The 16263-nt window shown below is 38.3% G+C and overlaps 1 protein-coding gene across 2 annotated transcripts in view; it reads left to right on the top strand.

The window, feature by feature from the left end:
- The window catches only part of ZFAT (zinc finger and AT-hook domain containing), a 77622-nt gene that overhangs the window by 32834 nt on the left and 28525 nt on the right, over positions 1-16263 (top strand). For both annotated transcript variants that reach the window (XM_009088274.4, XM_018914116.3), the window contains exons 5-10: positions 406-556; positions 822-2290; positions 3502-3734; positions 10049-10136; positions 13946-14095; positions 15938-16111. In XM_009088274.4, coding sequence (XP_009086522.1) covers positions 406-556; positions 822-2290; positions 3502-3734; positions 10049-10136; positions 13946-14095; positions 15938-16111 — 2265 coding nt within the window. The remainder of the gene's footprint in view (positions 1-405; positions 557-821; positions 2291-3501; positions 3735-10048; positions 10137-13945; positions 14096-15937; positions 16112-16263) is intronic.

The raw sequence follows: 16263 nt of genomic DNA, 5'->3' as shown, positions 1-16263 counted from the left end.
TTGTCTTTTAGAATAAACTTTTCTGCAGCCTTATTTGTGGAACTGATTGAACAGCTTGGCATAATTTTTCAAAGGATGTAGTATGAAGCAGAAACAGAAAAATTCTAATTTTATTTAGAAGATTTACAGTCTTTTGAAGGTGTAAATGTTTGGATGTAGGATCTCCTTGTAGCAGGCATCAAGCACTATGAATAATGCTCTGAGTTATCAGTCCTGGCAAGTTTTTTAGGCAGAACTGTGGTGTAAGTACTGATGGATTCTGGAAGTGTATCCATCATTAACATCAGAACTAAAAAGTCTTACTAATGATTAGAGTTTATTGTTTAATTTACACTTTTATGTTATAGACAATGCATGTCTCTAGTGTGAAATGTTTGATGAGCATTCTTTTCATTCTTCCTTAAGGAGCCAGAAAAATTGTTCCTCTTGAGGCTTCACCTCATGAAAGTGAACCCAAAACTCCAGACACAATAGTCCAAGACCCATCACAACGAAAAGGATATCAAGAATATGCCATTCAGCAAACCCCATATGAACAGGCAATGAAAACAAGCAGGTAGTTTTCAGTACTTATATTTGTGTTAATGCAGAATACGAATGAAGTGCTTCCCCATCCATTTTCATGAAACTGGGGTATTTTTCTGAGCCCTTTAAATAAAGGAAGAGCTGAAAATAAACTATGAATAAACTGTATAATTTAAAATGTCTTTGGAGAATACATTTTTTTTTAAACTAAGCATTTCTGTCCATTATAAATGTCTAGGGAAATTTCAACACATTATGTTACCTGTAAATATAACTGCTTGTTTGGCTTTTTTTAGGTTGGGTCCAACTCAACTGAAAATTTTTACGTGTGAATACTGTAACAAGGTGTTCAAATTTAAACACTCCCTCCAAGCACATCTGAGGATTCATACAAATGAGAAACCTTACAAGTGTTCTTACTGCAGTTATGCCAGCGCCATCAAAGCCAACCTGAACGTTCACCTGCGGAAGCACACCGGGGAGAAGTTCAGCTGTGATTATTGTACCTTCACCTGCCTCAGCAAAGGCCATCTCAAAGTCCACATCGAAAGGGTTCACAAGAAGATTAAGCAGCACTGTCGTTTCTGCAAAAAGAAATACTCAGATGTTAAAAATTTGATCAAGCATATGAAGGAGACTCACGACCTTCAAGACAAAAAGGTGAAAGATGTTTTCGATGAACTTCGCTTGATGACACGAGAGGGCAAAAGGCAGCTCCTCTACGACTGCCATATTTGTGAGCGCAAGTTCAAAAATGAGCTGGACCGCGACCGTCACATGCTCGTTCATGGTGATGAAAGACCCTTTGCTTGTGAGCTCTGTGGCCATGGAGCCACGAAATACCAAGCCCTTGAGCTTCACGTTCGAAAGCACCCTTTTGTGTACGTGTGTTCTGTGTGCCTGAAGAAGTTTGTCAGCTCTGTGAGGCTCCGTGCTCACATCAAAGATGTGCACGCGGATCTGCAGGAGGATTTTGTTTTTAATAGTTCCATCAACCAAAGCTTCTGCCTGCTTGAGCCAGGAGGTGACATCCAACCAGAAGCCCTTGGTGAACAGCAGACACAAACCGCAGGTGAATCAACTGTCACGAGTACCGATGCTGTTAACACCCCACAGCCATCTGCTTCTGAAGGTGAATCAGCAGCTGCAGATGTAAACCATGATGGTCAGCATAATGGTGATGTACAAATTGATGCAGTCCTTTCCTTAGAATTAGAAAATCATCTGGTGAAGAATGTAGCAGAGACACTATGTCAGACAACAGACGTAGCAGTCCCAGACATTCAGCCCTGTGTAACATCAAATTGCTTCCTGCTGAAAAATGGTACTGCTGGCCCTGAGGAGTTTAAAGGTTCTCCTCCAAATGAAGAGGAAGTTAATCACTGCAGTTCTGTAAATGAGCAGGGTCAAGAAATTAATCTTTTACTATCTGAAGACAAAAGTTTAGATGTGAGTCAGAACAACACAATGACTGAGAACCTTCCAGTTCTTGAAGAGAGAATCCAGTCTGTTCCTCCTGGTGAATCAGAAACAAGCAATCCACCCATTCAAAATTCAGCAGAACCCACGGACCCTTTGGCAGCAGCAGAAGCTGGTGCAGCCACCAGCCCTCAGGCAGCCTCTTCTAACACAGCTACAGCCAGTGGGGGGAGTGGATCTGTGGCCTTCATGCAGATCCTGGACAGCTTGCAGAAGAGACAAATGAACACTGAGCTGCGGGAGAGGATAAGGAAGGTTTATGGAGACTTGGAATGTGAATACTGTGGTAAGGAGCAGTGGAACTATGTTTGGGATTTTTTAAATCTTATGCAGTGAACTATCTTTTTCCTGCTCCTCCAGTTTACAGTGATATAATTGTATATCTTTGTAGCAGTATTAATTTTGTAGTTCAGTATGGGTTCTGGGGTCCAGTGGGTTTTATTTTTTGCTGTAAATATAATGTGAAATGAGTAAAATCTCCTCAAAAAAACTCTATATAGTATGCTATATATTCTACTTTGCTATAGTAGAATATAGCAAAGCAGTACATTGCAAGGCTCAATTATCTGTTGATGTGAAATTTGATAGAATTAGATTATTTGTGTCCATATGCATCTCCCCAAGTCACAACTTGCACTGGGGCCAAGCACAGCAGAGTTAAGCATGTGATCATCATTAGTTCAGTCCATGCTTTAATGCTTGAGCTTCATTATCAGCTTAATACAAAATTCAATTTTTTTCATGTAGTGTAGGAGGATGTGTAGTAATATACATTCTGTACAATAGAAACATAGATACTGGCATATTTTGTGTCTTGTTTTGAATCAGGTTCTTTGAGATGAGAATTTTAATTACATGGTATCAGATCAAGACTATCCTGACTGTAATTGTTTGGGTTTTTTAGTTAATGGATGTGGGAGTAACACACCATTCCACTCATTCTAACTGAAAATGTTTGTGTTTACATAACTGGAAGAGAAGCAATTCAGGATGTATTTTGTAGCTTTCATTCTTGAAAAGGGAAAGGAACCAAAGTCTGAAAAAACAAGTTTTTGAAACATCATGTAACATTGTACTTTAGATTAATTGCTCTGAACTTTTTGGTGCTGTTATGCCAAAGAGGCTTTTAAGAAAGAGTAACATGAAAGAAAGTAACAAAAAATATTTTGACAATCTCTTTTAGTGTACAGTTGCATTCAGATTCTTTGCATAAGAGAGCAGATGTAAAAGACTTTTTCTTAAGAAAAAGGTCATTGATATGTACTGAAGTTGCCCTTGTTAGGCTCTTTCAGGACATATAACATGATCTTCTTAGGCAAAGGTGGATTTGTAAATATATTTTCAGTAGCAAAGGGTCTGTAGACAAGTTTTCATCAAGGACAAAAGGGACAGGATTCAAACAATGTGTTTTGTCCTGAAAGAAAGCCGGTTATTTTTTAAAATTTTCACTAACAATTGTTTAGGAATTACTTTCTTTATGTCTAATTTGATTTTCAGGCAAGTTGTTTTGGTACCAGGTGCACTATGACATGCATGTCCGAACCCACACTCGAGAACATTTATATTACTGCTCCCAGTGCAATTATTCTTCCATCACCAAGAACTGCCTTAAGCGTCACGTCATCCAGAAACACAGCAACATTTTGCTGAAATGTCCCACAGAACATTGTGATTACTCCACTCCAGATAAATACAAGCTCCAGGCACACCTTAAAGTTCACTCAGATCTGGTGAGTAGCAAACCAAATGTGTGTTTGTCTGAATTCAGTGTCTTCTTCAGTGTTTGGAATTCTGTGATAATACTTTAAGACATAGCTCAGGGTTCTAACCTATGTGTTCTCTGCACACTTCTGGGAATATCTGACTTAGAATAACTGGATATTTGGACCTTCTCAGAGCTGTGTCCATGGCAGTATGTCTGTATCCATTTCCTGTCTTTGGTTTTCCCAGTATTTTCAGATCCTTTGAGTGAGTAGAATAAAGTTGGTACTATTGTTACATTACTTCAATCTGTGAACCTGAATTCCCTTCCTTCATAAATAAATGACTTGTGTAAAATGGAAATATGTTCTTCTTAATTACTACAGACAAAAGATATTTAAGTTGTTAAAAGGGATTTTTTTCCCAGTATCTCCACCTAGCTGCAGTTGAACATCTAACATTTTCTGTTGTGTTGGGAGCGAGATCACATTTTTTAAAGGTTCCTGTCTTGTTCAGAAAGCCCTCAGAATGCCACGTGCTAAAACCAGGCCTTAGTAGGCTATTGTTCAATATTTCCAAGAGCTGAATTTACTTTAAAGGTATTTGGAACAGAACAACACTTCACCTCCTACTCTTCTTAAGCAGCTACTTCTGAAGAACTTTAAAACCAAACAGAAGAAATGACACAAAAAAGAAAATTTTCCCCCCTTGCATCCTCCCCTTCTGTAAATATTTGAAATGGAATCCGAATTTGTTGTGAAAGGTGCAGAAAATTCACATAATAGACACTTTTTGAATGTTTTTGAATTCATGATGTTTACAATGCCCGTCTGATAGCAAAAAAATCTGTGTTATTGATGTCTAAGAACACTTAAGAAAAAAAATCTACAATTAGCTCTCCTATATCCTTCTGTAAGTACCAGGTTTTCAAGTGTGATGAATGTCCAGCAGCTCCCATCAGGAAGATCATTTTCATAATTCTACATAGAACTGAGAAAATGGATTTCATAATTACAACCATTGTGATGGCAAGGTCTTTCAGAATCATGCTTACTGATGTTTACTGTCAAATATATTTATTTATCTGGATTAAAAAGTTCATGTATTAGATTTTGACAATTCTCATATTGGTCTTTGTGCCCACTGCTTGGTATATTTACTCTATGTATTTTTTAGTGAAAGGACCACTTCTTCAAAAATATATCTATGCACAGTTAAATGTGGAAATCTACTTTAATTTTCATTTGAAAAATCAATTCTTAATAAAATTTTAACTTCTCTGGAGACAGAAGATAGTGAAATCTCACTTCAGTTTCTTGTGTGGATGGGTGTCCTTCATCACCTCCTTGCTGGCTACATTTCAGCTGGATCCCTGCATTATTTGTAGAAGATAAATGATGGGTATTGAAAAGCAGCTTTCCCTTCATCCTTGTTTATATCACTGTATAGACACCCACCTTACTCTCTGTGCAGCACCCAAGTCTTGTAATTTGGGCTTGGTTATTCCCTGGCAGATGATGAAGGGGAGTGTGAATGTGCTGCCTCTTGCCTTCTGTGTTTGCTACACATTGTTGTTACAGGGAAGATATTTACTTTTGAAGCCTGGGAATTGAGGCATGGCTTCATTCAAAACCTAAAATTTGTATATATCCTCTGATTTTCAGCGCTCCTCTTTTGCTCCTAAGGCTTTTATTGTAGATTTTTGATGTTTATTGGCACTTATTGAGCTCCTCCAAAGTTCAAGCTGTGACATGACCAATCACTTCAGTGTCAAGGGACCTAGGAAAGGGCTGGGCAGTTTCAAATTGTTTTAGTACAATTTATATTATGAATGAGCTCAGGGTAACATTAAAGAGCAGGGTGTGGAATTAAACAATGCTGAAGTAGGTACCAGAGTTTTTTGCCATACTCAGTGTGCTGAGCAGATAAACTCACAGAAAGGTTTGTCTCTGAAAATCTTTTAAGTCTCTATATGTAATTGATACTGCAACATTAGCACCTGTATAAAACTGCAGTTCAGACCCAGAACCACCATCCATTATTAGGTGCCTACATCTGCTTTCATGCACATTTTGGGATATAAATTGTTCTTGTCTTTGGAAGGATGCTTAGAAACTCCATGATGCTGTTGACCTTTCATGTAATAGCTTAGCTGTTGGTAGGATGTGAGATGCTCAAGCTCTGATTACTTATTTGCCCTTCCTGAACAGAATTTTCACATGGTCACTGCTCTGGCTGTGTTACCTCTGCCTCTGCAGCAGTGCTGCTGAGCAGTCAAGAAGGCAAAGGGAAACAATTAACAAAAACGTCTTTGGTCTAATGACCAGGCACTCAGTTGGAAAGCAGCTTTTGCTCTTAGGCCTCACTTCCATAATGAATGTCAGCTTGGCATTTGTTTTACTAATAGTTATTTCAGAAAAAGAAAGTGCTTAAGTACTGTATGCAGGTGCTTGTCATTTTGTGAGCTGAGTTCTGCTTCTTGCCAGAAGAAAAATCTGTCTAAACATCTGCACATTTTTCTGTAGCCTCCTTCACATGTGTGCACAGCTGTTTCCTAGGTACATCACATCCTTGTAGCTGAGTTGCATTTTAATGGGACATCAGTTTAATGCAGGAATCTTTGGGGAAAATTTTTATTTGAACATCATGACAACTGTGGTGAAGATTTCTGGAGGTCTTTACTCCTCAGAAGTGTAACTTGGGGGGTCTAATTCTGATCCTGTGGGATCTAAATTTCTGGATGAATATGGGAGCAGGCTTTGGTCCTCAATTCCTCTAAAAAATGATGCAATCAAATGTTGTGTTAATTGAGTCGTGGGAACTTTTCCTGGAAATATTCTGTGAGTGCCAATATTTAGTAGAGGGGTTTAATTTTTATTTTTGGGACTATATACTTGTATACCTACCCCTTGAATTATCTTGAAACACATGCCTCAGAGAAATAAAATTCTCTTCAAAGCACTAAAAATGGATAATGCAAAATAGCTGATGCTTTCTTAGCACAATTTTAATTCATTTAAATAAAAAGAAATGCATTGTGATTATTATGTAAGTGGCCTTATTTAATTAAGAAATAGTATAAACAAGAAAATTTTGAAAATATTAGGCTAATTTATTTCCACTAAGTTTAAGAATACTTAATTCTAATTAAAGTACCTAATTAATTCCTGTTTTATGGAATGTAAACAACACTTTCAGTCAAAAACCTACGTTTATTTAGAAATTATTTTAAGTTTCTTTTATTTTTTCAAATTGGCTAATAGGGGTGTTGAGCAAATATCAGGCAGTGATTGCCTTTGAAATTTAAACAGCTGATTGGACTTTGCAGCTGGTCTCTAACAAAGGTGGATGCAGTTCTCTCCATGCTTTGCTTCTGTTCGTGCCCTTCAAAAAAACCTTCAAAGGCATTTAAAAGGCAGGTATTCCAATAAGGCATAGGAAAAATAACTTTCATTCTTACCAGAGGAGAACTTGCTTGCTGAGTATGTGATTCAGGTATTTCTGCAACCTCAGCCTTCAAAGGGTTTCTGTCATCACCTCCAGCCAGGGCACCTGAAGAGCTGGAGCTGTGGAGCAGGGGAGCTTCTCTGGGGCTGTGTGTTGTGGTCTGGGTGCTCTGAAATGCTTCATTTGCAACAGGCGATCTTTAAAGGCTGTTTTGAGACTGGTGGGATGGCACTGAAGGAATCACACAAGCTCTCAGGGCAGCAGCAGTAGAACACTTAAGCGTTCCAAGCTGGCAGCATAACCTCCAGTACTCTGGCACTGGCCTGGATACCCAGCAAGGAAAGGTTTGGCTTCAGCTGAGCACTCTCTGTGAGGAACTGGAGCCACACTTTGAAAGGACTCAGTGCTCCTAGCATGCTCTGTTGCACTACAAAAGATAACCCTTTTGAAGATCACTTCTGCAGAACTTGGTGTAGATAACTTTCTAACAGCTTGAAAAAAGCTGTTGGCATTCTTTCATTATTGAAGAATTTTGTTACCATCATCTTGTGGAAAGAAGAGTTCTCAGCACCCATCCATTCATATTGCTCTATAGCTCTTGATGCATTTACTGATTATTTTGGTTTTTCCTCTAAGATATAGGCTTAGAGCCTTGCCTTCCTCAGGAATATTAATAAGGATGTGAAGTTGTCACAGTTAACAGCACTTCAGCTGAAGTAGCGCGTGTGTAGTGGAGTGTTGAATTTTTATTTTCTTTTTTAACATTTTTCTCAATGTTCTGGCCACACTGAGAAATACCTAATTCAATGAGTATTAAAAACCAGCAACACCCAACTGCACATTAAAAGTATACTATTTTTTCCCCTTTGTTTATTGTATATTTTGAAATCAGATATATAGCAAGTTTGAGGAACAGACTGAGATCTGTCAACACATTTCAGCTCAAGATCCCCTAAATGATTTTGTGCTGTTTTTCTTATATGTGCCAAATTATAAATGTGATCATGCAACTACATCTTTAAAAAGGTGCAAACATTGCTATGCAGTTTGTTATGATTAATCTACCAATCTTTATTGGAGTAACATGTTCAGATAGAAATCCAAAATCATCAGTAGCATATTTTGGTTATATCATTTGAGAAAGTCTAATTCCACAAACTAACAGCTCTTTTTCAAGGTTTTGTCAGCTTTGCAGGCTCCTTGAATCTCTTCCAAGACTCATCTAGTATTCTCTGATGTTCCTTTTTTTCCCTTAAGATTCTTAGGGCTTAAATGATGACAGCCCAAACTCCAGCATAGCAAGGTACAGCCCTCAGGGTGGTAATCCTTGTGTAGCTGCCATCCCCAGTCCCTGGTGCAGGTTTCTCACAGGAGCAAATAGCTGTCAGCTCAGGCAGAATTCTCCTTGTGCCACTGCCACATCAGTGGCAGTGAGAGGTCCATCTCCTCCAGTTGTGGGAGTGTTTATTGCCATTTCAGCCCAAGGGTTCTAGGGCCACTGCTGGTTTTAACTTGTAGGAACTTCAACGCAGGGATTTGTTTCTCACAGGTACATGAGACTGACTGCAAACACTGCATCATATTCCAAAACCTGTCTGCCATGAAAACCCATCAGTTTTTGCTTTCCTGTCAAGAGAGGTGTCCATGTACAACTGCAGCATCTGGGCAATAATGACCTCCTTGTACAGTCCTCCTTGCTGTTCAAAGATGGTCTTTGGTCAAAGGTCAGAAACTGGTAGAGTCCAGGACCCTTAGCCTCCTGGGATTTCCAGATTTCTCCTTCATAACACAGGGGTCTGTCCCATTTTGATCAATAATCTTCCTTCTATACTCTTTCTGTCCTGGAATGAGTAGTGAAGTGTCTGTTCTGTGGCTTCAGCTCACCTTTTCAGAGATCTCTGCTAGGTGGGCAGCTGCACCTCTCCAGCCAGGTTCTGTGTTACCTGGGCACCTGCCCAGCTGTCAGGACTAACTTGACTCCCTCCATCTGTGGTTTTGATAAGCCACTCATAAATGAATCTACTCAGTGCAGTGGTGACTATGACCCACTCATTTGATTGCGCATCCAGTGCCAGGCAGGTACTTCTGGAAAGTTCAATCTCTCCAATTTATATTGTGATTGTCATTATTTAATTTAAAGTGTAATGGAGAAAATTCCTACATTTTTAGGAGTTAGATGCATTTGTAAAAAAAGGAAAATTACAATTAGACTAAAATGATAGGAATATAGGAATATATATAGGAAGAGATGACATCAAAACTCTCCAGTTGAACTTGATTGATAGTGTTAAATCTGCTATAACATCAGTGACACTGAGAAAATCCACAGTAGTTTTTAAATCAAAATACTAGAATAAGACTTTATTGCTAATACATAAAATGCTGAATATTTATAAAATAGTGAGAAATGTAGACACTGAATAAGTAATGACATCTGTTATTGTTAACTGCTGCTCAATTTCAGGACATTTTATAAGTCCACATAGTGGTGGTTGTCTTCAGAAGATCTGATCCTGATTTCAGAAGGGTGGACTTGTGAAAAAAAGAAGAAAAAAACCCTAAATATTACTGCTTACATCAAATACATTTTCTTCTGTTCTGTGACTTGATCTTTTGACTCCTGATTTTCTACAGAGTCAGTCAGAAGATAATGCTTACATTTATTGTGCATATTCTCATCTGCTGTAACTTAGAGCCCTGTATTCATGAGGATTAATGATGTGCTTAGAGTCTTTTAATATTTCTCCTTCACTTATTTCACTATAAATACATTCATTTTTTCCTTAAAAACTGAACCTTGAATTATAACTTTGTTGAGAACCATGTATTACTGAATAATGACTATAGTGATTATACCAGTAGACTGAAAATGCAATCTCTTTCTTTCTCACTTAAGGATAAAAAGAGTTATTCCTGTCCTGTGTGTGAGAAGTCATTTTCTGAAGATCGACTTATAAAATCTCACATCAAAACAAATCACCCTGGTAAGAAAAAAAAAATCAAGGAAGATTTCTCAGTCTGTGGCAATAAATGGATAAGGGTTTAGAATGAGCAGTGTAATGTGATTATATTCCTAAGAAAGAGAAGAGTCTATTTCTAATTCAACTGGTTTAGAGTAAGAATTGTGTTGGTTTTGCAGATGTTAGAATTTAGAGAGAAAAGTGTTACTGTTTGAGCATGTGTGTTGTGGAATATGTCAGGTAATTGTGCTAAGAAATCTATCTTCATCTGGCAAAGGGTGAATTCAAATTAAGCACTGGAAGTTTGGGATCAGGCATGTAGACATCCTGTAGCAACCCAGGAGATGTAAAATTCCCACTGGCCTTACATGAGCTGACAGGAATGTGTTCAGGGCTCATGATTTGTCTGTAGGTGCCTGATGGGAATGCAGAGCTGGCCCTGTGCCTGTCCAGGTCCCATGGGCTGGGCTGGATCCCCAGGGACAGCTGGAGTCTGCAGCAGGTCTCCTGCTAGAACCAGCTGGGATGTGGTGTGGCCAGTACTAATGGAGCTGGCAAGCCTGGCTGGATGCAGCAAACTGCCCCAAACTCTGTTTATACCTTGCATTCTGGTGCCCTGATTTATCAGTGCAAGTACAAGATAACATGAGTGTGTTGAGTCAATGGGCTGTGCCTTAGTAAACAATTCTCAGATCTTGGGAATTTGATGCCAGAATGCTGGTGTGGGGACTGATTTAAACCTCACTGATGTGAACTCAGCAATCACCCTGGTGTGTCCCTACTTTGCTGCTTCTCAGGATCTGTGTTATGTTGGATAGGAAGTCCTTCTGCTACTGCAGAGGAGGGAGAGGTAACACTTTCATTAATTCATTTACAGTGCTCCTTATCACCTGACATAATTGGATACAAAGAAGGAAAACACTGGTCATGCTCAGACTGAGTCTAAGGGAAAAAATACAACTGAAATGGTGTAACTTTCCTTGTCTTTCTTGTCAGATGTACAGCATAATTGGTAAAGCAGTAGTTTATATTCCTACTGCCACTAGATAGTGCTAGACCCGTGTTTTAAACAATTTCCTTCACTTTAATTTCCTCCTTAACTCCCACTTCAGCTCTTTAGTTACTAAACCTCTTTATTTGCAGACCACTCCAGAGCAGTGTGGTTGGAGGGCTTGTCGTACGTCAGAGGACATGTCTGATGCAGGAAATTGAGATGAGAAAAGGCTTCTGAACTATACTGTAGTCAGGAGGTATAACTCCAGTAAGCATAGAAACTGAATCTCAAGAACTGTGCCTTTAAAGCCTTTGTGCTGCCTCAGCCAGGGAGCACAGGAGACTTCCCTAAATAAGAGGACCTGAGAACTGGCAGGACAATGCTGTTCTGTGCCCTTACATGTTGTCATTAGCCTGTTCTTGTCCACTGACTGCTGAATGATCACTGTGTGCTATGTCTGAGGTTCAGAAATACCAGTTAACTCTGGAGCCCTGAAGTACTAAATTCATGGATTTAAATACTCCTGAACAATTCATTTGGTATCTGAATCCCTCTGAAAAAAGTATAGTGTAATTTTTTTTAAATTCAAGTGGGTCTTTTAAACTCTTAGAGTAGAAGTAAGGTTTAGAAAGAAAATCTGCACTATTATTCTGTGTTTTCATTTTTCATTCTTGTACCATAAGCAAATAGAGCTTAAAGGCAGAATAGCAGATTTAGTAGATGGATCTGTATGGCACTAAAGAAATACTACATCTAAGATATGCCTATGCAACAGTTATGCAAGAAGCCTGTTTTAATATATGGAGGAGAAGTAATGCACAAATCTTTTTTATTTCTGTGAATTTTCTCCTTGTAATCAGGAAGAAATCCTTTGTACACCACACTTAGTTACAAGCCATATAAATGTGAAGGGTCTGATGGTACAAACTATTAAATACTGCAGTGGCATGAGTGCAGTTGTTTTCAAAAATATAAATTAAAATTAATGAAGATGAAAGGAAAGACGGGGACTGTTTAAGAGGAATTGAATTTTAAAATGACATATCAAAAATTAATTTAAACTGAAACACTTTCATATTCATCATTAAAATAGTCTAGAACTCCCCCTCTTCTTCCTTTCTCAGTATCATTCAGCATGCCCTGCTCCCTTGTCTCTTCTGTTTCATCAAGTAGAAAGTATGAAATCAAAAAGTAGTCCTTCCTCTTCTGTATTTGCAGAGGAGTTGAATTTTGGTCCCATGAGGGCAGTGAGACAAAAATCTCCGTAGACTTTGGCAGAGCAGTATTTCAAACCAAAGAGATAAGAGAGCTTGGCTTTATTGCCCAATAATTTTTGTACTCAGCAGTGGAGGAGGAGTCTTGGGTTCTGGTCCCAGCTCTCAGAATTATCTACCTTTCATCCACTGTCTGATTTAATATATTTCTTAATAGTTGTGAGGCATGAGAGGCATCAGCTTCCATAGCTCCCCACTGAGCAGACATCCTAGCCTGCGGTCATGAATGAAGGATCTAAGCCATGAAAGGCAGAATGAGGGTTCAGACTTATGACTGCAGTTTTCATTTTTTTGGTACCTTAAAACTTATCTCTGCTCAGTTCATGGGCTTTTATAGTTACCTTTTGAGGTTATTTTCCCTGTGCATAAGAGTTCAGCCAGGATTTTTGTGATTCCATTCTGGGACTGATCATAAGGTGACAAGGTGATTTTTGGTAAAAACGAAGTTTAGACAGGAACTTCTAAATGTATAAGATATGGAGCATAATATGTCACCAGCTTTCATGTCTTAAGGTTTAGATTGCATGAGTGTTGTACTTTCATTAAGTCAGGAGATAGCATTTCATTCATCTGATGTGCATTGAGCAATTTGATTTATTTTTAAAAGCATCTGACAGTGTTTTCATTATGCGTCTGGGCCACTTTAATTTAAACTTCATTATTTTGAACTTTTTCACTGTGACAACCAAAACATTATCTCATATGAAGGAAATACACAGAATTGAGTGTGTCTAGCTTGAATTAAAAAAGGCCAGGAGAGGAATCTTAATTGCTGTCTTCAGCAATCTAATTAAAAAGAAGACAGAGGGAGATTTTTCTTGGAGCTGTACAATGAAGGGATGTCAGTTGAAACAAGAAGATTCTGACTAGAACTTGGAAAACAGTTTTCACTGTAAAGATGGTTAAACACTGCAATGGGCCAAGAGAGACTGTAGAATCTGCATCCTTGGATATATTCAGGACAGGACTGGATATGACCCCAGACAACTTGATCTAACTTTGAAAATGGAACTGTAAAGTTGACTGTGCTTGGAGTAGGTGACCTCAGAGGTCCCTTCCAGTGACATTTATTCCATGAGCCTGGTTTTCCCTGTAAAGTACCTGATTATCAGAATTCTGACCATTGCAGCTTTGGCTGAAGTGAATTGTCTTCAGATCCTTGACATCTGGAAATCTGGGGTGAAATCATAAATAAAGCTTCTGAAAATACTGAAGAAAAAATTGCCAATTTAGCTTATGGGGAAGGGTCACAGTAATAAAATCATCTTTTGTGCCAGTGGCCCAACCAAGTTTTTTATATTTAAAATATTAATTTATTTTTTCTTAAACAGGCAGCAGTGAGGACAGTGAGTTCACAGATCAGGAGAGAAAGGACAGAGCATCCTAGAAGGCCTAAAGGATAAAAAGGTCCTCGTGCTCTTTGCTCAAGTCACTTTTGAGTGGGAGTAGGGGAAATACAGCTTTTAAAAAGTTGGACTGAATAAGGATCTAGTTCTTCAATATTACTTACAAAATAAATTCCCTCATGTCCTTCGGGTTCTTACTACTTTTTGCATTTCTCTCAGAGGTTTCAATGACTACTATTTCTGAGATTCTTGGCAGAAGAGTTCAGCTGAAAGGACTTATTGGAAAACGAGCTGTGAAATGTCCCCACTGTGATTTTTATTTTATGAAGAATGGATCAGACCTTCAACGTCATATTTGGGCTCATGAAGGTAAAACTCTGGTTTTGAGCTTTGGGGCATATAATGAGTCTCATATTCCACTGAAGCTTTCCTGACATTAAAAAAACCACCAGATTTAAGTTTATTTCTATACTCAAATGCAAAACTTTAAGCAACATTGGAGGTCAATTAATCAGTTTAATGGATTCTGGATCACATATGGAACTTCACACTCAGAACATTAACAGACAGTTTAAATGTTTTATGAAAGTTAATAAAATTCTGATGCAATTTTTTTTCCAGAACACATTCATAAACATCTATAAAGTATTCTATGTGAGTAAGGAGAAGTGAATTAAATACATGCTCAGTATTTTGAAACAAGTAATTTTCTGTATCTTCTTATGAGTCTCTGCTGCTCCTTTTACATTTGTCCAAAAATCCTTGGTCTGGAAATCTGCTAGTAAACCAATTGAAATCCAGTTGCTTTGATGTATACATAAAATTCTGTGAATATTTTAATTAAATCCTGAAGAGCATGTCAGCTAGCTGCCTTTGACACAGACAGTGATCAAAATCCCCTAAGATAATGTTCATCATATTTATGACATTTTTAGGGAGAAATTCCAGTAATATGGCAACACATGGGTTAAAAGTGCCTTGAATTTAAAATCTTTAGACAGTAAAATCTTGTGTCTACTCAGTCTGTGTATTTTTATAAAAGGTTGAAGACAGCTTACATGGTCTTTAGTCCCATTTGTAATCTGTGGAACAGATTGCCTGTGATTTTAGGTTCTTCAGCCATCCCTCTGCATGAAGGGGATAATGGGATTTGGTGCTCTCAGACTGGTATCTTGTTTCCAAAGTGTTCCCATATAGGTAGTTCAGCATATTTGTTTGAATGCTCTAACTGTGAGCTTTCCTGCCTATGTAGCAAAGCAGGGTTCCTCTCCAGTGGCCCTTCCTCCTTTAAGGAGTTTAGGAAAGGCAGAATGTAGGTTAAAGAAATTCCTTATGTATTCCATAGACAAAGTTCTTTTATTCTGACTGGGACTGGGAACCCATGTCATCTACCTGGCAGGAGAAAGAGGTGAATAGAAATTTCTTCCCAATTCAAAGTGTGCAATCAAGTCTGCTTAAAGCAGATTGTAATTCTTCATGCTTGTAAATCTAATTTTAAGGTCACGAGTATCAATCTAAAATGTGCAGATCCTCATGAAACTGTTGAACTACTCTGCCAATTCAGATTTATTCAGCTTTTCTTTGAAGGATTTATTTTGTTCTTATAGACCTTCTGTTAGATGACCCACTGGGTATCTCTCTTGTATGCTTTGAGGGAAGAGAAGTTTTAAGTGCTTGTATCTGCCTGAACCATTAGCAAATCTGACAGTAATTAACCCTAAAACACAGCTTGCACATTTAACTTCTGCTTTCATGTTAACTGCCTAATGAAGCAGTCCTCCTTACAACAGGTTTCCTCACTGTTGGTTGTAGAACAGAGAATGAGAGTTACCTGAAGACTTCTAGAGGGAGGCACGTCCACCAGCTTGGCATAAACATAGGCAGCCTGGATTTTACTTCTAAAGGGAGGGTAGGCATAGCAAGGCCCAAATATCAGCATTTTCCTGGCTAAACTCAGTACTTCAGTAGGGCAATATTCAATTGTGAAAGAGCTCCTCTTTTCTCTTAGCAAGTTGAGTGATGCTGTCATGAGCTCAGCATCATTTACACAGAAGCTGTAGGTGAAATTTCTTATTTGTACAGATCCAAATTTCAAAGTGTTTCTCTTTGTCCATGTTGCTCACATGATCTGAAATTTCTTTCAAGCGAATGTCCACCCTTTCATGAAAAGGCACAGCCTGGTTGTTTCATGGTATATTTTTTCATTTTTAGGTGTTAAGCCTTTCAAATGTTCCCTCTGTGAGTACGCCACTCGCAGCAAGAGCAACTTGAAAGCTCACATGAATCGTCACAGCACGGAGAAAACCCACCTTTGTGATATGTGTGGGAAAAAGTTCAAATCAAAAGGCACTTTGAAGAGCCATAAACTCCTTCATACTGCTGATGGTAAGTGCATTAAATCTATTATCTATTTATTAAATCTATTTTAGGACAATCAATATTGGCTGTACCACAGGCCTTATTAACAAATGCTTTTCAGTTGAACACTTCAGTGTGATTTACAGATTTTTTTTAATCCCAGGAGACACCATTTGGGA

The sequence above is a fragment of the Serinus canaria genome, chromosome 2 (genome assembly GCF_022539315.1).
Source record: "Serinus canaria isolate serCan28SL12 chromosome 2, serCan2020, whole genome shotgun sequence".
Lineage (NCBI taxonomy): Eukaryota > Metazoa > Chordata > Aves > Passeriformes > Fringillidae > Serinus > Serinus canaria.
The sequence above is the reverse complement of the archived record's forward strand: the minus strand, read 5'-3'. Positions and strand labels throughout refer to the sequence as shown.